This window comes from Streptopelia decaocto, assembly GCF_964273445.1.
Source record: "Streptopelia decaocto genome assembly, chromosome: 2".
In the NCBI taxonomy this organism is placed as follows: Eukaryota; Metazoa; Chordata; class Aves; order Columbiformes; family Columbidae; genus Streptopelia; species Streptopelia decaocto.
This window is the reverse complement of record NC_138655.1, coordinates 153,942,863-153,966,592: the sequence shown is the minus strand read 5'-3', so window position 1 is coordinate 153,966,592 and position 23,730 is coordinate 153,942,863. Positions and strand designations below refer to the sequence as shown.

Below are 23,730 nucleotides of genomic sequence, written 5' to 3'. Positions count from 1 at the left end.
CTATAAGAATGAGGAGAATATAAGGTACTTGGGGCAGAGGTTTTCCTTTTTAGGTAGAGCCCAGCAAAATTAAGACTAAATTTAGACTCCAAGTGTTAACTACTATTATGGAAATCACCACATAAAGCTAAACTTATTTAGATCTCTTAGCACAGGCAGTTTCATGTTTGCGATTTACGGTAATACTTCTACGCGAAGAAGAAATATTGAATAGAGTCATCTGAATAGAAGTAATAAAGCCTGAGTTACATACAGGAGCTCACCACAGAGCTCTGCAACACATGCTTTGCTGAAAAGGGAAAACAGTGTATAATTTTGTGTGACATGTCTACCTTCAACCTATATGCCTAGAGAGTAACATGTTAATGATCTTTAATGAGGTTCTGCTGCATGCATCATTCTCAAAACATTTCTTAGACAAGAATAACACCACCCCTTTCAATTTATTGCAAATTAAAGGCTGAATCCTGCAACCCAAAGATGAGCAGCACGTTTGACACCCGCAAGAATCCCTGTTGATGAAATCCACCACGTGCAGAGAGCTCATGCTGCGGCTATCCAGCATGCCAGTCCCATACAAAGGACTTCCACAGAGGGATGAATTATATTTAATACTAATTACTTGCAAAGGAGCACAGAATTGGTTTTTCAAGTAAGGAGAAAAGTAAAGACACAAATAGGAGAATCGCTGTTAAAGCACTGTCACAAATCTGACAAAACACCAGTTTTTGAAAGCTTGTATTTTAAAATGTCCTTGTTTACTAGCTTGTAAATAAAATGCTTACTATTAATACCTTTATTTTTTCAGACAATTCATAATTTTGAAGCTTCTTTTTAATGAATGATCCACCCCCAACCCCATTTTCAGTCATTTTCTTTTTTATTTTATTGATAGGGAAATGACAAGATCTGTGCTCTGACCAGAGACGACTCTTTTGATGGAGACTGGTGGAGAAGGTTCTAAAATGTGATGACTTAAAAGCAGAAAATACATAGGATAATCAGTTAAATTCAGCCTGTTCAATAAAAATATCAGGCTAATCATACCAGCTGCTTTCTGGGAGAGATTTTCAGCAAGCCAAAGAATCAACCTTTTCTGTCTTTTAGGCTTCCCAAATAGTTGGTAAATGCAACTATTTGGAAAAGCAGACAGGCAAACAACATCTGAATAATTTCCAATGATAATCAAAACTCAACATGAATAAACACAACTCCTAAACCAACAACAAAGCAAGGTACTAACCCTTGCTGGATCAGATAATATTAGTCCCATTATGTATCTTGAAAGCAATTAGTTCAACTGCGACCCCTTCAAGTTCTGCATTGGAAGAAGGAAACACTGTATTGAATGGAGATAAGTCAGAAAATGGTATTTTGTGGAATATTTTAAAACCAAAAGTTTTAATGAGTTTAAAAAAAAAAGAAGCATTTAAACGAAAAAAAAATAGGGAGAATTTAGATTTTTTATTATCAATGAGCATTTCACAATGTGTGCCAGTCAAAAAGCAACATTTTTTGCCAAACAGTCGGGTTGAAAATGACTTAGCATTTTGATATGAAGTGTGTCAAATCTGGCAAAGCCAAGAGTTGCCATTTGCAAAGTCATAGCTGTGCCAGACAGCTAAGTAAAACTGTAGGTTGAAAATTTAATTATCAACAATCTATGTTTAATTAAAAAAAAATATCTGACTCTTGCAGCTGAAAAGAGAGGAACATATATAAATACGTGGCAGTCAGGCTGGCTCCATGTGTTATGTCCCTGCTGTTGCAGCAACACTTGTTTGGAAATCAATGGGAAAGGCAAACTCAAGATGACTGTATGTCTTGTGATAACTTCTGTTTTCTCAGAGAGACATAAACTGCTCTTATTTTTCTCAGTGGACTCCTAACTCAAGCGTTATTATTAAATAATTTAAATATGAGTGCTATTTAGTATTGCGGTGCTGACAAAATCACATTAAGGAGGGAAGGTCCACCAAAATCACCATTAATTAGCTTTTCACTTTACTATTGGAAAGGTGGAATCTAAACAATAAAAGGATAGAAATTTTAAAAGGACCACTTCTAAGTACCTTGTCCAAGCGAAGCCATAATTAGAAGCGAGCATAGCAAACGCACACTCCTTTCCTGAACGCCTGTGGAATTCCTAATGCGATATTTATTTCACATGGCTTGACAAGTTACTAGAGCTCTAGGGGCTACTGTTCTGTGCCTATCTCTCCCTTGCTGTTTTTCTTTTATTAAATTAAAATATGCATATTTTACACATTGAATTGCTTTGTGTCGTTTTTCATCTGCTCTTCTTTCTGAAGGTGAGAACTGATTAGACATGCAGGAAGCCCAATTCCAGGCAAGGAAAATAAAACTTGGGAATCAAGGCTGCTTGAAAGCACTGTGCTCTGCACAGAGGAACAAAACGCAGAAAAATAATTTAGTCAGTAAATTAATTTCATCACTCACAAAACATGCTGAACTGGGAGCACAGAAACCAGCAATTAAAGCAGGGGATGGCTTGGTACAGTTGTTCTTGGAACACGGGCTTGGAACACCGATTTTGCATGGAGACTGATTCAGCTACAGGGACATGGTCTTCTGCCCACTGGGATTTGCCCCTGGAGATCTCTGATGACTAAGCCTTTTTACACAGGAAACAATAAACCGACAGTATTTTGTATCTCTTTTGTTGAATTCTAAAACTTTAAGAGAGAAACAAGTGTTGCCAAACAGATATGCAAAGATTTATCAGGTCCTCAAGACAGCAACTCAAGAAGAATTGGGTTCTTAATACGCTGGTGTGATCCGGGAGGAAATAATAGTCAGTTTTTTAACTGACTCTGATAATACACTCCTGAATATGGGTAGGGAAAAAATATTCTAAAAATAGTCTTAGAGTAAGAAATGCAGGATTGGGGCAATGAAAAGCAAATGGCAACTCAACTCCTTGGCTCAGATTAGGGTTTTGGTCTTTACTCTCAGGACTTCTTCTGCACTTTACATTTAATAGCCTTGCAATAAAAATAGAAAATAATCAAAGGAGTGGAGATGAGGTCTTCCTACTCCCTAAAATCACAACAGTGTAAACCTCCACTCCTTTGAGCTTCCTTTTTGTTAGCTGGCAAGAGATACCCAGCTTTAACAAGAACGCTGAAGAGCATTCCCAGTTTCAAGACTATTTAAGGTATTGGTCAATAGTGGAGGAAAGACGGGGTAGTAAAAAACACGGGTTTGATTCACAACTTGTACGGTGAAGCTTTTCCTTGCTACCTGGAGGAACATCCTCACCACAAAGGGGCAGCACCTGAGCTCTGCCTTCCCAGTCCTGTGTCTCGCCCAGGGATGTTCATGAGCAGTATCTGCTCTGTCATCCAGCCAGACTGGAGACCTTCAGTGACTAAGGCATCTGGGGAGCTCTCTCGCCCAAACTACACATCTATTCAGGCAAAAGCCAGGGAATTTTCTGGTCCAAACTGCAAGTGCCGACTGTATTTAATCTCATGATTTACTGCTGTAGATGTTTTGAACCTTATTGAATGTCTGCAAAATGAGGAAAAACGTATTTCTTTATTCCTTTCATGGAAGTTACATCATGTTCATGTATTTCCTAATTATGTTCGCCATGGAGAGGACACCATAGAAAGACAATAAATACTTACATAAATATATATCGTATGTGACATGATTGTTTAAGACAACTAAGCAGCATATCCTCTTAAGACACTTGGCAGAAATTGCTTGATCATGCTCTCTATTTCACTTTTTATGGCAGAAAAACCCAAACCAAACCAAACAACAACAACAAAAAAACCCACATGAAAATTCATTTCCCTCCAAAAAGGGGAAGAGGAAAGAAGGGCAAATATGGGTAGATTTATGAAAGCAAGGCATAATGTGGGGTGTTTTCCAGAGGGAAAAATTACAGCTTTCTACAGAAATCTCCATTTGGAGATGACAAACCTCAGCAGACATGCAATTTATAAAACTGGAATAATTAAGAACAATTTTTCAGTTGGTTCTAAATATCCTAATACCTAGGACTGGTTTCTTGCATATTATCATCCCTTGCTTCTTAGACTACTTTGCAAGTTAAAACATGTACTTCTTGTCAAATACTTCATGGAATTATAACCCAGCACATATGGAAAATAATAAAATTTTATGCCTCCAGAATTATTCACAACATGGAACTCCTGCTGCGAAAACTTGTTATAGATCAGAAATGTTCTACATCCTCTTTCTTTTGAAATATGTTCAAAGACATGTTGAATTTTAATAGTGTTATGTGAAAGAGCTGAGTGAAATCTCACTGAAGCTGCTGGACAAAATCATCACCTTTCATTCAAGATAAATGTAAGAAACAAGCAAACTCTTTTATGGAGCCTGATAACTGAAATTACAGAAGTTATCATCAAAAACAAGAGAAACGTGAAGCATATGGACCCATGAGTTTCTCTAGAAACTGATATGCTTAATGCAGAGAGAGAGGCATTAATCAAGTCAAGATGATTAATCCAGATAAGCAGGAAAAATGTGTAAAAGGAATAAAGAAACCACCAATACAGCCTGAAAAACTAGCATTATGATCCTGGTAGAAGGCTGAAAGAGAGGTTGGGGGTAAAACACCGGGTGAATGAGGTTTGGACAAAAAAAAGAAATCATTGCCTGCTATTTGATTCCGCCTTTGTTCAAGGAAATAAAACTCTGTACTTTCTTTGTAAATAAAATGGAACTATATCAAAGCAAAACCCTATCCTGAGGATGAATTCTCTTTCCAGCTGAGAAGAAAACAACACACAAACCTGGCAAACTGTTTAAAAACTCAGGTAAAAATGGATTAATACCATGTGAGGAGGGGCATCCAGTTTTCAAGAAAGGGAATTGTGAGGTGGAATTCCCACTGAACCGAAATAGAATCAATGAAGGAGGTATCTCTCAGAAATAGTAATTGGTAAAAAGAGATGAAAACAAGACCAGATGAAATTAAAAGAAGACTTAAATCAGCTGGAGGCTTTTCAAAATTAATTAAAGTAGTGGCTGGAAAATTTCCAGAGCAGTCTAAGAGATGACATGCAGGCAGAGATGAAATCTCTGCTTGAGCCACAAACACAGAGTATCCAGGCAGATTAGGAAGCCCTGTGGCAAAACAGATCAATGAGATGACTGACAACACAACTCCTGCAGGCTAGAAAGTTTTCAAAGAAATAGGTAAGCCAGGAAAGTTGGAAGTAATTTGGCACTCTGACTTAGAGGAGCTGTGCCAAGAATATAAGGAGCTGGACAAGGAAACCAGAGGGACAGAGACAACTGTAGAAGGCTGATGCCAGGAAGTGGTCTTACACCATTAGAAAAGCCAGAGTAAGACTCTTGCCTTTTCTTTTTTTAATCATTATTTTTACAACACATAAAAAAATTGTTTGAACACCATTTGAAAATGACCACTATATGGGAGTTTGGACTATCTCCAGCTCAAAGACTCATCAAGCTCATTTGAGGTCAACAGGAAAACCCAAATGAATAGAAATGTGTACAGAAAACACTGAGTCTGATGGACAGCTCTAGTGGCCCAAGTTAGATGGTACTGAAGAAAAACACCTGCTCTTCTTCCTCACCTTACCAAAAAGGACATAATCTTCCAAGATGCGGTCACTAGTGAGATAACTGAAATGGCTCCCCCTCCAGTTCCACAGTGCTACTAGGCATGGATCTGCTCATCAGCAATAAGAATTCTGAACGAGATGAGCTTGGAAAAAACACCATCGCTGTTTTACAAAAAAGCTTTGCCCAGTGCGGGAAAGAGAAGACGCTGAGTTGACCATTATCTTTGTTCAGATCTGGGCAACCTGAAAGCAGTAAATGGGAATTTGATTGCTGAGTGTCTAATAGCACTTGCACAAAAATACTGGGCACTGGATCAACATAGCAGGCTTTAGAGGGGCCTGCCAATAAAACTAGAAAAAAAGATTCTCCAAAACTAAATCATCTGTTTGGTCTTAAATAGAGGTAATGGATGTGACCACATGATCATGTAGGCAACAGAGATGAAGAGCAGCAGATACTGCTGAGCAGTGTTAGACCTCAGGAACTGGGTTCCTTTGAAGAAGCTTCCTCCAGACACATCTGCAGCCTTCTCCCCACCAACAGGCATTTGGTCCATTGGACCACTGAACAGTTGGTCTAAAGTAAAACCTACGAAGTACTGTGACACTCTAGAAATCCATTCCTAGTGTGCCACACTGCTTGCTAATGTAGACGTAGTCACTGGCAGGTGGAAGAATCTGATGCAAGTTTAAGGGAAACTAGTTTTAGAAACTGAGTGTCTGGAATTTGAGCATGAAATCTAGATAGTCAAGACAAATCAGGAGTGGTTTGGATCTCATTACAGATATCAGCTGTGTCGTAAATGCCAAAACAAATGCTATGTAGACAACTGTTTTCTAGAAATCAGCTTGAAATTCCTACAGGGGTGGAAACAATTGTAACGGTTTCTAGTAAATATTGCCATAGAAGGGGATGACAAGCTCTAAGAGTTTCTGTTGGAGTTGCTAAAGCATGACATTGTGCATTTAGACAAAGAATAGCAGAATAGTCCCATGTCTCTCTGGAGTCAGTCACTCTTCTCACTATCAGTGACAAAACTGCTTCACTGAGCACATGAAGGAGGAAAAAAGCACCACAGCTCAGCAACAGCTGGTATTAAGTGGAGGAGGGAGAGGGAGGAGAACCACTGAGAAGATGTATCAGGAATGAATAATTGAATCTTTAAACAATCCCTGGTGGCAGCACCATGGGCTGTATAATCTACAGAAAACTGTATTCAAGTAAACACCAAAGGATTCTGCCCTGACTGGAGTTCACACTCTATTTTCCATAGCAAGTTCAGGTTTCCCTGCTTTAACTTAAAACAGGTACTATAAGGTGAAAAATGGATGTAAACTTTGCTCCTGCATCTGGATGTAACCCACAACAACTTCAAGCCACAGCTTTTGACTTGTACGATGGACCTACCACATTTCAGAAGTTATGGACACTGTGTTCTGTAAGGAGTTAATCTCTCCTGGCTTGATTATTATACCTGGTTGATACCCTTGGCCACATAAAAAACTTGGGGTGGGAACCAGCACATTGACATGTGATCTGTAGGAAGTTTATGAAAAGTGGATGATGGACCAAATCTGACATAGGCAGATTGTTATGCTGAAGTGACAGACATCATCAATGTAAATGTAAGAAACAAACTTTTCTATGGGACCTAATAGAAGAAACAATAAAAGAATATCACATTAATAATGGACACTCTTGAGGAGAAGCTGAACCATAGTTGCCAGATGGCTTCCATGGAGATGTTTACAGCAAATCTGGTGGGGAGATGGAGTGAACTTTCACTGATGGATAACTGGGAGGAGAAATAGCTAGAAAGAGCAGAAGGAAAGTGAAGGCTCTACACTCACAAATAGCACGAAGAAAGAAAGTCAAGAAAGAGATCTTTTGAGTACAAAGTTGGAATGAAGACAATTGGATCACAGAACAAAGAAGTAACGTTTCAGTTCTAATCTGTGTCTGTGCAAACACATTGCTTAGCTGTTCAAATTGCAAGGGGAGAAGAACAAAATATATCCTTCATACTATGTTTGTATGATTAATTCTGATTTCTGTGTCAGCAGTGTGCTCTTTAAAGGCCTCCTTTGAAAATGAGAACATAAGTTTTTGCAACATGGAAAGGTGCAGTTACAGGTAAAAACAAACAAAATATACAAATATGCAAAAATATACAATTTAAAAACCTGTTTAAAAACAGCTAACATGGTATTTGATTTTGCATGTATAAAAACAAATTTTCAAGTATCGTGCCTGTTATACTGAATCCACCTGCCAAAGGAAAAAAATCAGTCTCCTCAATTGTGTTTAATTACCAGGTAGTGCCGACAAGAATCTTGAATTACTTGAAAATTTAAGCCAGACTAACAGCTCAATTGACTTCAAGCTGAAAGCATTTGGTCTGCACTTCTAAAAACCAGTCCCAAGATATCTCGGACTGAGCATCTAAATATCCAAGCACCCAGAATCAAACAAACTTTTTGAAAGCATCCCTATTCCTCATCGGAAACAGCAGGAAATCGTGACATGAAAAGCGTCATCAACAGGTATCAGTTAACACCTCCTAATCATAGAGCAAGTGATGAAGATGATTTCAGACAACGCAAGCTCCTAAAATACAATGGCACTTCTGTAACTTTTACACAGATATTCTTTATCTTCAGAACAAATGCTTCTAAATTCGTAATACAAACCAAAAAAAGAAAAACATACGTTTGTGTTGATAAGCTCCAGCTGGCCTCCTCCCCAGACAGCTTCAGCAAACTTTCAGGCACATTTTTACACTTAGAAAGGAATAGCTAGTGCAGCACATCTCTCATGCCATCACACACACCTAGCCTGGCAGTGTGCGTGTTCCCAAATCTGAGAGCCGCCTGAGCACGTAAAAAAACCAGCATGCAACAGTAAGCTCGTATTTGTGTATTAGTAACTACTGCCTTTAGCCCTAGTCCTGCAAAACTTTATGCACCTGCTTAACTTTATGCAGCAGGGTCTTAACTTGGCCTTTACCTCAGCTACCTGTGGCAGGGAAAATGCCTAAGAATTTAAGCATTTTGCAGAACTGGAGCATGTGAGAGGTAGACTTCAATGGAAAAATTCACAGCACATAGTGTTAGGACTTTTTTGATCGGGAGAATGACAATGAATTCTGCCTACACCCTTAAGAAGGTCAGGCCCTCTGAAAATCGTCCAATCCTTGGCAGCAGTTTAATTACAGAGACCCAGTCTGAAGTTTGGCACTAAAATACGAACACTTTGGCCTGAGATTTTCAATATAATTTCCAGATCAACTATTTCTTAGCTTGCCATATACACAAATGTTCTCCTTCCCCTCTACTCTGCCCTGGCGAGACCACATCTGGAATATTGTGTTCAGTTCTGGGCCCCTCAGTTCCAGAAGGACAGGGAACTGCTGGAGAGAGTCCAGCGCAGGGGAACAAAGATGCTGAAGGGAGTGGAGCATCTCCCGTGTGAGGAAAGGCTGAGGGAGCTGGGGCTCTGGAGCTGGAGAAGAGGAGACTGAGGGGTGACCTCATTAATGTTTATAAATATGTAAAGAGTGAGTGTCAGGAGGATGGAACCAGGCTCTTCTCGGTGACAACCAATGACAGGACAAGGGGCAGGGGGTGCCAAGTGGAACATAGGACCTTCCACTTAAATATGAGAAGAAACTTCTTCACAGTGATGGTGACAGAACACTGGACCAGGCTGCCCAGGGGGGTTGTGGAGTCTCCTTCTCCGGAGACAGTTAAAACCCGCCTGGACACCTTCCTGTGTAACCTCATCTGGGTGTTCCTGCTCCAGCAGGGGGATTGGACTGGATGAGCTTTCGAGGTCCCTTCCAATCCCTGACATTCTGTGATTCTGTGATACTAGATTTTAAAAAGACACTTGAACTAAGGTTTTTCTACCTATTGTGACTCCAGCAAAACAGATTTTTATACACCTTACATTTCTAGAAGCACAGGAAAACATTTGACTTGTAACATAATTTCAGTTTTCAAAGAGATGTTTAACTTACCTGCCAGAAGTCAGCAACAGTAGCCGGGAGAGGGCCCTGGGTGGCAATATATGCTGGATTTCGGGGGTCATGGTCCATCTGGATGGAATAAGGAGAGAGAACACACACTGGTTTTATTTAAAAGAAAATCCCTTGCTGTTTCAGAAACAGAAAGTACGTGAGGGCAGAAACAAGGGACTTCCTAAAGGACTGTCACATCCCTCCATCCTTTACTGGCAAGTAATTTTATTTGTATTTATAAGCTCAGAAGAGAACTTTTTCCAAAAAAGGCTGATGCTACTAGAGGAGTATCAGCACACATGATGAACAATGTCCTGTGTCTTCAATATGCAGTGAAAGATCATTTATGGCAGTTGACAAAAGCATTTACTTGAGAGATCAGTACTTGTGGTTTCATAGCAACCTAGGAGCCATTTGAAACATTTTTCTACACGGAGTGCTAAGAATGCTCCACACATCTAAATATGTTCTCCAATTCCACCGTGCCAGTCAAGGGCACATGTAACTAAAAAACAGCAAAAATGGGGGAACAAATTTAGCTTCTGGCTTTTTCTGGTTAGCTGATTTATCTAAATGCATGGATTTGGCATCAATAGAGGAAGTTCTGCTTAAAGACCTTAATTATTACATTTAATTCAAGGAGCAGAAAATTCACTGAGCAGAAAAAATAAAGAATCTGAGAAACAAAGCCATCAAGAGTAAATAGGATTAGTGTGTTACAATGAATGTTTTTGAACTGATGGGTGGTTTTCTTGGTTCTAAATCTTAGGACCCATTCTGCTGAAAAAGAAGATCTGCTGATGGGATTAAAAAACAAACAAACTCATTCTAACCCTGGACTGGGCAAGACAAAACTTTGAAAATAAAGAAAAGAGCCCCAGTTCAGCTCTCAGATGCGTGGGTGTGACTCAGTGACACTGAAGTTGACGAGAGTTAACTTGTACCCATGTAGCTGAAGGCAGAATTTGTCTCAATACACGATTCTCTTCCATAAGTAAAGTCCTGAATAAGAATGAATGTGAGTCACATTTGCATTAACAGGCATCTACTGAATTTATTCATAGCCTATCAAAATTTTCAGTGATGGTACATGTCAGCGTAAAAGAAGGCACCTCATAATTATGTGCAACATAAAAGAGGGAAGAACCATAAAAGAACAGATGTAAGTTATTCTAACAGAACAACAATATGATGCATATTGCAAAAAGGAAGAGAACACTTTTATGTTTTTAATTTTCTGATGTATAATTAAGCTGGACTTAATATTAAAATTCCCCATGACAACACAACACAGGTAGAATGAAGTCACTGAATCCATTTAGAATAAAAGCTTACTTCTGATTCACCACCCATAGTTATAAAAAACCTTGACTAGGATGGCTATAATACCATCATTTTATTCTGAGCTTCATTGAGATGCTTTGCTTATCAGCAAATAACTCCTCACAACAGGCAATTGCTCACAACAAATTTCAACCTTGCTTCCTTCGCCTTTTGACAAAAGCAATTCTGATAGCCGGACATTTACTACTGTGGGTATTTTCAGATCAGGGAAAAACTCGCTTTCTTCAGAAAGCAGTATTAGCAGAAAAACCTTAGGAACCATTTCAAAATGGGCAACTATTTTTTTCTGTAAGAACTGAGACACTGAACTAAGCACAGCTGAAAACAACAGCAAATGTGATTAAGCAAAGTCAGGCTTATTTTTTTGTTTCCTCCATTATGGCTGAATTAATTTCTGTTGTTTTGTTTTGAATCCCACAGAGATCTATAGCATTTAATCACATGCTTAAATGTTTTCCTATGCTGGAACTAAAAATTTTAGCTTAGAAAAATTGACCTGCACCAAAGAGGACTTGCTGCTCTCAGTGGAAACTGTTGTAGGCTGCATCCACTTTAAAACGATGTCACTTGTCCAACAGCCAAGAGCCTGACTTGGAAATGGAATCCCCAGTGAATACACCAAACTTTAGAAAGATAATAATTTACTTTGAATTTCTTCTTAAACTAAATTCTTTTGTATATAGACATGACAGAAAACAAAGGCAGGAGAAATCAAGGATGATGCAAATAGCGCTGTCATGGAGGAAATACTTCTCAACATTCGACTGATAAATCAGGAACAGGCCAATCTTGGCATTTCAGCATTAATCAACTTCTGTCACAAAGGTGCTGTTGGAACGTGGCAAACATTACAATAAGCACAGTGTAGTGAAGTGTATCAGCAGTTTAACAATAATTCAAAAGACAATTACAATTATTACATTCCAAGCACATTGTGTTGCACAGAAAACAATTATGAGCAGAAACTCTTCTTGCTTGGAGCAAATAGAAGATGGCAGAAAGCCATATCACACTATTAAATGATCTTTAACTGAACAAAAATAAGAACAAAGATTAAACTAATTAAATGAAATTCCTGGTTTCATCCATTTTCTATTATATGTACTGTTTTAAAGGCCACATAGAAAACTGTGAAAAATCACTACTCTGGTCACATTCAGTTTGACATGAGTAGATGACTGCAAGGGATGGTTCTTGAATGTTTTTGTTTTGTTCTTTTTATTCTCTCAAGGTCACCAAGAACACCAAGGGCATCTTAATCTATCAAAGTTAACAAAAGTTTGAATAAAGAAATGAAGTCAGTAATGGGTTTTAAACTAACTAATCAAGGATCAAGTAAAAGGCTTTTTTTTATGTCACTAGTCATTATCTTCTTTCAAGGAGCCCTCAGATTTCTCACTTCATGAAAATAAAACAGAAAATGTATTCTCCAGAGAAGACAGAGAACAGCAGGCTCCATAATATCAAGTATTAAAACAAAAATCGACTGTTTGCTAGCATTTTACATCAGAACAACCTTCAGGAATCACTCTAATAGTAACTGCTCAAAAAGAGCAACATTTTTCCCTCTGTGCCCCTATCAAAGCACAAAGTTCACGAGACTCACATCAGCATTGGATCGAACAGCCATTTTGGAGAAAGAAAGAGCTGCAATTATTACAACTGTTCTGCTATGGTGGAATTCTCATTTTCTGCTGCAGTACAACAAAGGCAAGTCTGCTGATAATGCTTCAATTTATTTTTTCCATGATTTTGTATTAGGGAAAGAAAGGGATCAAGGATTACTGTAACTGACCATGCAATTGAATGTGGCGATTTCTGTCGCTACCCCTGTGAAAAGCAAATGGAAACAAAAAGGAGGAGCCTTCAGATTTACTGTTGGAAAATAAATACTTCAGAAAACTGAACCACAAAGTCCCTATATATTAGACTGGTTAGTGGCATGACTCGTGGTTTTCTACAGGACTTTGTAATGAAAGTTGACCTACAGTACCTTAATGTAGGAAAATATTGAAAGAACATATATCACAATTAGTTGCATCATTGTTAAATTAAAATCAGACCACAATTCCACCTTTGCTTTACTAGAGAATAAAAGCTACTCCTTTAGCTTTTCCTGCAAGAGTTCTACTATCCGGTTGCCTTATCTTTGCCTTACTTTGCAAGGATTCCCTGAAGAAGTCTGAATTTTGTTGAGTTTTTAGATAGAGATCATGCTGCTGTTTGATTTTACTGATAATGCTGATGAAATACAGCAAAATCAATACATTCTGGGAGTAAATCCTCAAATGTATTGTATTTGGACTTGAGAGTGGTACATGTAGATGCTTGTTAAGCAGTCGTCTAAAACTATAAACTGAAGTAAAGGAGTCAATAGGCATCAAGGACCATTTTGAAATCTCCTGGAAATGATACTCCAGTTCATTGCTGTCCTTTACCTTCCCCCTCAGCTTGTCAGATCCATACTTTCCACAAAGAAAGAAACTAGGTGAGATGTGGTCTCAGTCACACCATATTTGCCTTGATCTAAATCCTCTGAGTCCAGCTGAAATATTCCTAAACCATATGAGATCAGAATGAGATGTAGTGTAGGATAAATATAGTGGAAAAAAAGTTGAATGCCTTAAAAATTCATATGGATCCCAGCTACTGGGTAGTTTCCAGATTTATTGTGTTTATAATACCAATAAAATCTACTTTTATACATGTATTTGTTACACAGAGTATACACAGTCACTAAAGAAAAATATATTTGTTTTTGTAAAAGAAGGTGTATCCATTAAATGCAGATGAAATTTGCAATCACATTCATCTCAGCATTAAAATTAAAAAGGTAGACTAGCCCTCATGTTCATGTTTGAATTAAAATTTAAAACAATTTTTAAATCCTTCCTTTAAAACCCCTAATGGAATGAAAGAAGTAAATCCGGTTGTGACTGCCATTATGATTTTCAGAGTCTATTCTTGGTGATGAAATTTGTATGCTGTGTTTGAACAAACTGTCATGCTAATGACATTCCTCAGTCTGGTGTCTTCAATAATAAGCAAACTGAGTTTTTAAATGTACTTGATGGGATTTTTTTCTCTCTCAGACACCATATGAGGAAAAACAGAATTCCTATTTACTTTCATGACCTCTGATTTAAAAGCAAAGATTGCACATTATTTACTACTGGATGATTTTCCCGAAATTTAATGAGGACTAAGTACAAATATGACAGATGTAATTATCACAGTTTTATTCTGCACAGTCAGGGTCTCCTTGTGCTGTAATTGCAAGCCTTTCATTCAGCTGCTGATAGTAGAGTTATTATCATAGTACTTTATGTTATTTCAGAGAGGAGGGAACAGATTTCTACCCCACTTTGCCCTGCAAATTCTCCCAAGGACTCACTTTGCCTGGCCTCACACTACAGTGAAATTAAAGACCATGGCGAAGAACTTGGACTAAATCTCTGCTGACTCTCCTCACCCACTCGCAGCCATGGTGAGGCCATCAATCTATCCCCAGTTTTCACAACATATTGGAAAGAAAGGAGGTCTTGAGGGGGGTACCATTCTTTGAAAGGATGTGGGCAGGTGGCCAGCGCATTGTCTAGCACGGGATTTTTTTACGGTGTGCTGCTGCACTCATTTAAACTTAAGGTTGAGTGAGCCCCAGCTGGAGACTGGACCACTGACCCAGAAGCTGGAGATACCCAGTGACATGTACACGACTGGAAGCCTCCCCTTCCAAAGCTCAAATATAATTACTTTATTTTACACTCTTCCCTCACCAGACAGCTCACACATGTAGGGAGGAAAGATCCTCTTCTAGTCAGTTCAGACCGTACTGATCCTGCGCTATTAATGCCCATCTTGCAGCTCACTACAATGCTCACGCCTAACCCAAGCACTGCAAGACGCAAATGCATCAGAAACATCCCTGTATTGACATGATAATTGCTGAGGTTATTTAAGTTGAAAGGCAGCAGTCTGAAGGAAAGAAATGGAAGGATTTTTGCAAGAGCAAATGAAGGCAGACTTACTGGTAGCCCACATCCACTGTACACCTAAAAAGACATTGATTAAATGTGTGTCTGCTAACAGAAAAGGGCTCAAATAAACAGCAGTAGTAGCAGCATGTATGTCCAGCTCAGGCTGCAACAGCTGTACAGCCACCATAAATATTGCTGCTGCAATATTTACTTGATACTTCGAGGGTCCAGTATAATAGTCCAGTAGGCTTCCAAAGTGGGGAGAGCAGAGGCTCCTATATTCTACTAATTATACAAAAACTATAACAGATTAACAAACACAGTTACACTAACCTGAAGATATTTAATTTGTTCTGAAACGAAACAGTTTGCAGGGAATCTTTCCAAACTACGGGCTTGCAAAGTAGTGATTTCCTCCTACCAACGTTCCACTGCATCAGCTTCAGGAAACACACATTTTAACTACTGCTTTCAAAATAGCAAAATGACTATTGACTTAGTGAAATGAACTCAAAAAACCATCTGGAGCGTCTCTTTCCTTGGAGTAACGGGTCATCTACACAAATGTGGGCTGTGGCACTTCTTCCCACACAGCAGAGTCCCTGTCCTACCATGAAGAAGAGGAACTCAAGAGGAACTCTTGGCCAGCTTTTCATGGCTATGCAAGATACCGGATGCTTGTCCCAACTCAATGAAACACTTGTGCACCTACTTATCTCTGGGCATAGAAATATTTGTGTAAGAGATATAGAGAGAACCATCAGAATTTTTGCTTCATCAGTGTGACTTGTTTCATTGAACAAAACTCTTTAGTCTGGGAAAGCTAGAAAAAAAGTAATATCTTCTAACCTTGTAGAAGAAAACACCCTTATTAAGCGCTGTATGGGAGGGCAAAATTACAACTCCCTGTAAAACCATAAGAGTAAAAGCTGTGGAAGCAGAGAGCTTCTGCCTGCATTAGCTTTGGATATTCTCACAAAGCAAATCTCTTCCCAGTTGTATCAATGGGGTATCTTGGTCTTGACTCTCTACCTCCAACGCCACTTAATTTATTACTTTCCAGCATAATTAAGGGAATAGTTACACTATAATCCAGAATTAGAATCGCAACAGGCATATACACACATTCAAGAATTTACCCTTCCCCAAGCAAATTTGTGTACTAAAAACAGTTAAGCTGCATCTACACAGACTTTTGGACAGGTTGCAAAAGCCCATCTTGGTTTTTTGGTAAAAACACAGCATCTGTACTACTGCCAACACTGAACCTGGTTTAGCACTGTCTACAGATGCTGTAATTTCACTTCTGCACCCTGCTGTAGCCATGCAAATTACAACCAAACTCTTACAAGAACACAATATCACACTTCCAGTTAACACCTCCCACTCCTCTGCTTGCCACAAAACCTCTCAGGTTCTACTATCAAATTAAGGCTTGACCAAACATAACTCACTGAATGCTCCCTGAAGACAGACAAACAGTGCTGAAGCCCTGGAGCTGGACCTCTGTGCATGACTTTACAAGCAGGATATATATTCCTTGGGGTGGCAGGTTACTTTGATCTCCTGATCCTGGGGCCAGCTAGAATTTGGTCTAGTCAGAGACATACTTAAAAGTATTCTAAAACCTGCTCTAATCTGCGTGCATCCACTCTGTCTTCTAAAATGGCAGCTGGCAAGCCCTGCAGTGTGCAGGTGCTTTGGTTTACCCTCCACCCTAAGTCAAAGACAAAATCATCCTGAACATTTTTTTCTGGGGGTTCTGTGTATTTCTTAACTCTTTGAATAAAACATTTGGTCGAAGCAAAGAGTTTTTGAACTCTGCGGGAAGTAACAAGAACAAACCTCAGAGAAGAGTTTCTATGTAGTTGTGAGTTTTTTTAAGAAAAAATGTCAACAACATTGGAAGGAAGCAGCCTTTAATTTCATGCTGTTGCAAATTGTCAGCTGCCTTGCCCACACAAAGTGATTTTACTGGGGGAGTGATACTCTCCAGGAAAATAAGACAGTAATGGCTCACTGCAGTGAGATCTAATTCTCCATCCTAAGTTCTTTCTTATAGTTTCCCTATAATAACTTTTTAGTGCCCAATTAACGTGAACCAGAACCATGAGCAAAAGTGACTCCAATACTAGCAGTCTCATAGCAGTCACGGACACAGTGCCTTTTTCCCCCTTAAAGTGGCCAGGAAGGCCAATGGCATCCCGGGGTGTATTACAAGGGGGGTGATTAGTAGGTCGAGAGAGGTTCTCCTTCCCCTCTACTCTGCCCTGGTGAGACCACATCTGGAATATTGTGTCCAGTTCTGGCCCCTCAGTTCCAGAAGGACAGGGAACTGCTGGAGAGAGTCCAGCGCAGGGCAACAAAGATGATGAAGGGAGTGGAGCATCTCCCGTGTGAGGAAAGGCTGAGGGAGCTGGGGCTCTGGAGCTTGGAGAAGAGGAGACTGAGGGGTGACCTCATTAATGTTTACAGATATATAAAGGGTGAGTGTCAGGAGGATGGAGCCAGGCTCTTCTCAGTGACAACCAGCGATAGGACAAGGGGTAATGGGTTCAAACTGGAACACAAAAGGTTCCACTTAAATTTGAGAAGAAACTTCTTCTCAGTGAGGATGACAGACACTGGAACAGGCTGCCCAGGGAGGTTGTGGAGTCTCCTTCTCTGCAGACATTCAAACCCGCCTGGACACCTTCCTGTGTAACCTCACCTGGGTGTTCCTGCTCCAGCGGAGGGATTGGACTGGATGAGCTTTTGAGGTCTCTTCCAATCCCTGACATTCTGTGATTCTGTGAAAATGGATATCATGACACTTCCACTGAGATGCTATGGCAGGGCAATGCTACTGGTTCTGTCATACCTGTTTCGTGTCTCAAGACAGAGACCTTTTCTCTCTATCATCTTTCGCATACAATAAAGAATTCATATTCAGCTTACGGAGGGTGACAAAGGGTAGCTGGGCCATGTTGGAGCATTTGGAGGCAAAAATTGGATTGACCTATTTTGCAGTTTGAATGAATACACAAGTGGTAAGGGATCACGTCCTTGCTTTCAAAACAGCAAGCTCTGAGAAGGACCAAGCTATATATCTGTAGGGCAAAAGAGGAAGAAAGGTAAGAGGAAATATTACTTGCTGATGCAGAAGAAGTTCAGAAGCCTGTGGAGCTCAGCTCTCCATGCCCGCAGAAACCATTTCTCCTAGCTAGTAGGACAAAGGAAAAAAGAGCAAGCAAGTTTTACCTTCTCAGAGAAGAAAAACCTCTGCTAAGCGTTGAACTTTATAACCTGTAACTTAATAATATCAAGTACAGAAAACCTGACAGTATTACAAGGTAGAATGATGACCATCTAGTGACTTTGTTTTCTTGGTACACAAACTTGAAGGGTATCGCATGCACACACAGAAGATTTATTTCTCTTCAATTTGAAAGGACAGCCTGAGGCATCAGAGTCGTGAGGTGCTCACATCCCGAGGTTGCACAACCTGAGTGAGGTGCCACAAGTTAGCATATTTTAACAATAAGGAAAGACACGGACTGACTATGTGGATTATTTCTCATAAATTACGGTACTTACAATTGGGCTAGCATTGATGTAGTCAGAACTGTCATGGCTATTTTCACCTTTCAGACATATCCTGGAATGATCATCTGCAAAGGAGAAAATAAGAAAATAAAGTTTCTATACAAGTATTCTACCCATTTTAAGTTAAAAAATTCCAAAGTCAGATTAATGTGAATTTCAAGACAGGTAAACAGTAAATATCAGAAAGGATATTTTCTCCTGATTCCCAACCTAGCATAGCCTTGAGACAGCCACAGCGTCACCGCCTGACACAGGAATGAAGCACTAAGATATTCCAGAGGCTGACTATCAGAAAGCGTGTCTTCATGAGATGTGCCAGAATGTGCTGCAGCCTCTCATAGGAAAAAGGGGAATCTCTGTTGCTCAAGGAGTTTAAGATTTAAACTAGCCAAATTACTAGAAAAGAAACAATATTATAGAAAACACTCCAGTGTTTCAGGGTCTGGGGAGAAGGAAGCTGATGGACTTTGTCCATCTGGCTTCTCTATAAAATGAACAGCTGGAACACTGAAGTACAGATGAGAGCTGGACAATAAGTTAATCTGTCCTGATCAAAGAGCAGTTCTGTGTGGTGCTGCTCTGCTGACATGGGGAGATGAAATCACTTGGAGATCATCGTGAGCAAGAGAAAATGCCGATAACAACTGCACCTGTAGTACAACTGGAGCATATGTAGATGTTTTATACTGCTGGTAATGTAGCCAGTTCAGACACCACTAGTGAAGAAAACAGCAGTTCTGGATACAGAAGACTTACTCACGTTTGCCCATTGTCAAGATTCTTTTATCCCTTTTAAACTTGTGTTTTTCCTAGTGCTAGATCAATTAATTCTAGAGCTGGTACACCCCAAACTCTAGTGTTTTGTCTTGTTTTGTTTTTTACTTCAGGATATATGTTGTCTGTGTTTCAACAGTGACAATGCAGATGTCTGCATCTCTTCCAGTCATCTAGACTCACTTTCTGCTAAGAGAAAAGAAATATTTCTATGTCATGAGTCATCTCATCCTGATTTAGCTGTCTCAAACAGGCCAAATTGCACTCAAGAAGTGCCTGTTCCTTCCCATTGACTAAAAAAAGACCAGACTGCATGCAGATAATTTATGCAAGAGATGTTTAAGTTTTTACATATGGATCTCAAACGACTTGTACCTGATACACAGCCAGCACAATTTATACTTCACAGAAAACCTACACTGCACAGTATATTGTGGTGAGAGGTCATGGAGCTGCCCTTTCTATAACCATGTGAACACGAATACTGCGGTTTTGAGAGGATCTTTCCACCAATTATTTAAATAGACAACAGAAGAGTAGAGGAACACACCCACTCCCCCTTTGTACTTTGTCTAGTGGCCTGTGACATCACTCTTAATAGCAGAATTACAAGCTGGCTTTTTAAACTATTAAGTACCAATCATTATTTTAACAATAAGGAACAATAAATGAGTTATCAAACATTTTAAGTACCACACAGGAAAGCAGAGACACAGGTTTTGGGCACTGCTGAGGTGTATTCAGCAGTAATGTCATGGCAGTTCAATATGTGAGACAGACAAAGGTGTGCTTGTACGAGTGTGTTTATAGTCGCTCAGTCTCACCAGCAATATTTAACCCACCAACGTGAGCAATGTTCTTCTGGAGTAAGATTAGAGGTGAACAAGTCACATCAAATGAATGAAAAGTCATTCTTTGCTATTCACATAAAATTATTTCCTCTGGTAAGGCTTCAACACAATAGGAGGATGAAGAAGATGAGATAGAAAACATGTTCATGCACAATATTCACTTCCAGCTTACTTTGAAACCACTGCACAGAAAATCCGGAAAAATAAAAATGAACTTGTGACATCTGAGATCTTGGGGCTACCCAAGGGTTTTTTATAGAAAGGCTTACAATAAGCATTGTCACAGAGTGTTTGAAGAACTACAGCTCTGAAACCTTTTGGCTATGCAAGAGATGACAGGCAGGTTACATGCACTAAATGTGGTCTCTCGTGTATCTGAAGCTAAGTAAGCACTAAGGAAAAGCCTCATCCATTGGACAGCAGAAGTGTTTGAACTAATCACCAAAGAAAATGTGTGAAATGTTTTCAAATGGATGAGGGAGAGAGAGCAGACAGTGATTCATCAGTATTTAGCAAACAGATGTCAGTGTGACTCTCCAATAAAAGTCAAATGGCAGATCAGTAACTTCAGGATATATATATATGTATATATATATATATTTTTTTTTTTTAAAAACCAAAACATAATGTTTTAAGCAGACCCTCTGATTTAATGTACTATTTTATTACCCTGCTGTCTTGGGAGTGTTTACCAGAGGGTGAGATATGTTAACTCTTGGGTAGTGAAAAGGTGGTGAGACTTTGTATTTGCACTCAGAAAAAGTGTGCAAAAAAGGTTGTACACGTGTTTTCTGTGTATATCAAGAGTTTGCACCCATGTGTGCTTCAGTTGCAGCATCAAGCGTTCATATTGACAATGAACAGATTGTGCTTGTCTATGCCTGTTATCACCTCAAAGCTTCTAGGAACTAGCATAATAGCTCTTCAGAAACAGGCAGAAAAAGAAAAAGAAGAAAAAAAAATATACCACGGACACTAGTTTGTTATGTTAACAAAAAGCAACAATGGAGAAAATGCTGAATGTACAGGAGGGGTTTTTTTGTAAACTGCATATTGATTATGTTAGAAGCAAAAGAAGCAGGAAATAAAAGGAAGGAAGGGGATGACAAAAAAGGAAGATGCATAAGATCAATCTAAAAAGTGAGAAAGAAAGATGAAGAAATAGGAGAGTAGACGGACAGTATAAAGGAAGTGAGAGAAAAGACAAATGCTGTTACAAGCTACTGCAATCTGGTCAAGCTATGACTAGTCATCATTTCGAATATCTACAATAGCTACTGCTGAATGCTGAACTACTGTGCATTTGCTATTGCTCCAGAGAAGCCATGGCTGAAAGAAAAGCAAAATGTATAGATGGATATGTGTGGCAGATGCAAGCTTCCTAAGGAAGGGTAGTACTAACCTATAATTGAGGAGAAGGACAACACAATGTTGTATTTTATATTTATATAAAACATAAAGTATAAAATATAAAGGATAGAGGATACAAGATAGAACAAAGAAAACACACACGAGTGTGCAGTATATAGAAACTCAATTTATAGACTGAGAAACCTAACTTTTGAAGTCTACTTACAGGTATCTTCTAGGTTACAGCTAATGGGGTTTAATTTACGTGGCTAAACATGGACATGTCACACCATTTGAGAAACTGTAGATGAGACATTGTATAAGGATAACAGGTATGACACAAGGCCTAAAGATTTGTGCTATCAGACCAGCACCTGAAGCTCAGACAGCATATATGAGGCCATCCTAAAGCTATTAATTTCACTGGAAACCAACTACCAACTTTTGGCCATTGCGCAAATCTCTTGTGCCACCGCAGTGACCAGCTCTTTGCTAATTAAATATGAGAAGAAACTTCTTCTCAGTAAGGCTGCCAGAGTCCTGGAACAGGCTGCCCAGGGGGGCTGTGGAGTCTCCTCTGCAGACATTCAAACCAGCCTGGACACCTTCCTGTGTAACCTCAGGGGGATTGGACTGGATGAGCTTTCGAGGTCTCTTTCAATCTCTAACATTCTGTGATTCTGTGATTCATTAATCACAGGGCTGCTGTGAGATAAACAGAAGTCTGTGAGATGACATGCCACTCTACTATTGGTTGCTGTTTAAATAACTCACATAGATATGATGTTTTGCTTTCAACTCAGTCATTTAAACACGGGAATCCAGTGCCATTTGAGATCCGTGAAGTATTCAAGGTACCCACACAGAGCTAGTCACTAAACATGGGCTCTATGGGAGACCTATACCCTCCTGGGTGCTGGCCTGAGTATCCTTGGGGCACCTCAGATATCAGTGGAAACCTACACTGATGCATTGAATCAAGTTATCTAGGCATGATTCTGTGAAATTGTAGATTAGGATGCAAATGTCCTCATGTAGCTGCCTCCATGCAAACCAGGTGTTGTTCATAGAATCACAGAATGTTAGGGTTCGGAAGGGACCTTGAAAGATCTACTCCAATCCCCCCGCCAGAGCAAATGAAGATCTATGAATGAAGATTGATTACTTTTGTTGTTTTTCAGAGGGGCATTGAAAGCCTGGAAAAATAAGACTCACATCTTACCTAATTCCTTCCATCTTCTGTTTCCTTTTAGCCAGATACTTCTGAAGGAATAGAATCAACAAACGAAGGCTGGAAACAAGGAATATGGATACCTTTGGGTTGTCTGAATCCAGGCATCACAGAGCAGAGCGAATCTGCCAACAATTAACCTGGCACATTCTGCCTGGATCATCATTCTTTTCCTTCTTGATTTAGACTGATTTTTTTTTTCCATACAAAGCACTACACAGAACTACACTGAGGTAAGAAAGTGAAGAAACACTGAGTAGCAAATGTGGAAGAGTCTGAAGATTGTGAAGAACCGCAAGTTGTTGATTATCATTATTTTGCCCCACAGGTATCTGCACAAAATGGAACTCTTAGATCTGAATTCTGAAATCAAATTTATTTATTCCAGAGCAGTACTTGTACATGCATTATTAATACGGACAACGCACACAGCCAGAGCAAGTACCCTCTGCTCTGGTGTTCCCATCCTTGGTGCACATCCCCTGGCTGTGCTCTGGCTGCACACTCTGCCCTCAAATGCTTTGCTGTCCTTTGGAGGAAAGTCAAAGCACAGAGGTAAGCAGGTTGTTTTAATATATACCATGACCCATAGATGCAGCTACAGTAGACAGGTTTTGCCAGATGTTCACTGCAAGAAGTTTTCTGCCAAATGTTTAAAATACCAACACGTATCTATGGTATACATAAATAACAACATACAGTACTAACCCTATTAAGATGATTTTATTTTGCAGAGATGGATGCAAGAAGAAAAAGTATGGACATAACAAACTGAGCTACTCATGTGTTCATACAGAAAATAAAAGGTATCCCATTGCCCTAAATTACAGCAATCTGCTTTTTGTTTGGACAAAAGGATGCAGTTTTGTTAATCTAGAATGTCCAAATTGCTTCAATGGTCAGAATTTTTTAAACTAGGAATTTCTTAAGTGCAGTGTCAAGGTGTTTTACTACCAGGGACTTTAAAAAGCTGTTTTTAAATAGATAAGATAGGTATAAGAGTAA

The 23,730-nt window shown here is 39.3% G+C and overlaps 1 protein-coding gene across 1 annotated transcript in view; it reads right to left on the bottom strand.

Annotated features, from left to right (window-relative positions):
* Positions 1–23,730, bottom strand: part of PTPRN2 (protein tyrosine phosphatase receptor type N2) — a gene marked incomplete at both ends in the record, with an annotated part of 645,993 nt that overhangs the window by 33,487 nt on the left and 588,776 nt on the right. Inside the window, 2 exons of the mRNA XM_082045523.1 lie at positions 9,614–9,691; positions 18,511–18,584. Coding sequence (XP_081901649.1) covers positions 9,614–9,691; positions 18,511–18,584 — 152 coding nt within the window. The remainder of the gene's footprint in view (positions 1–9,613; positions 9,692–18,510; positions 18,585–23,730) is intronic.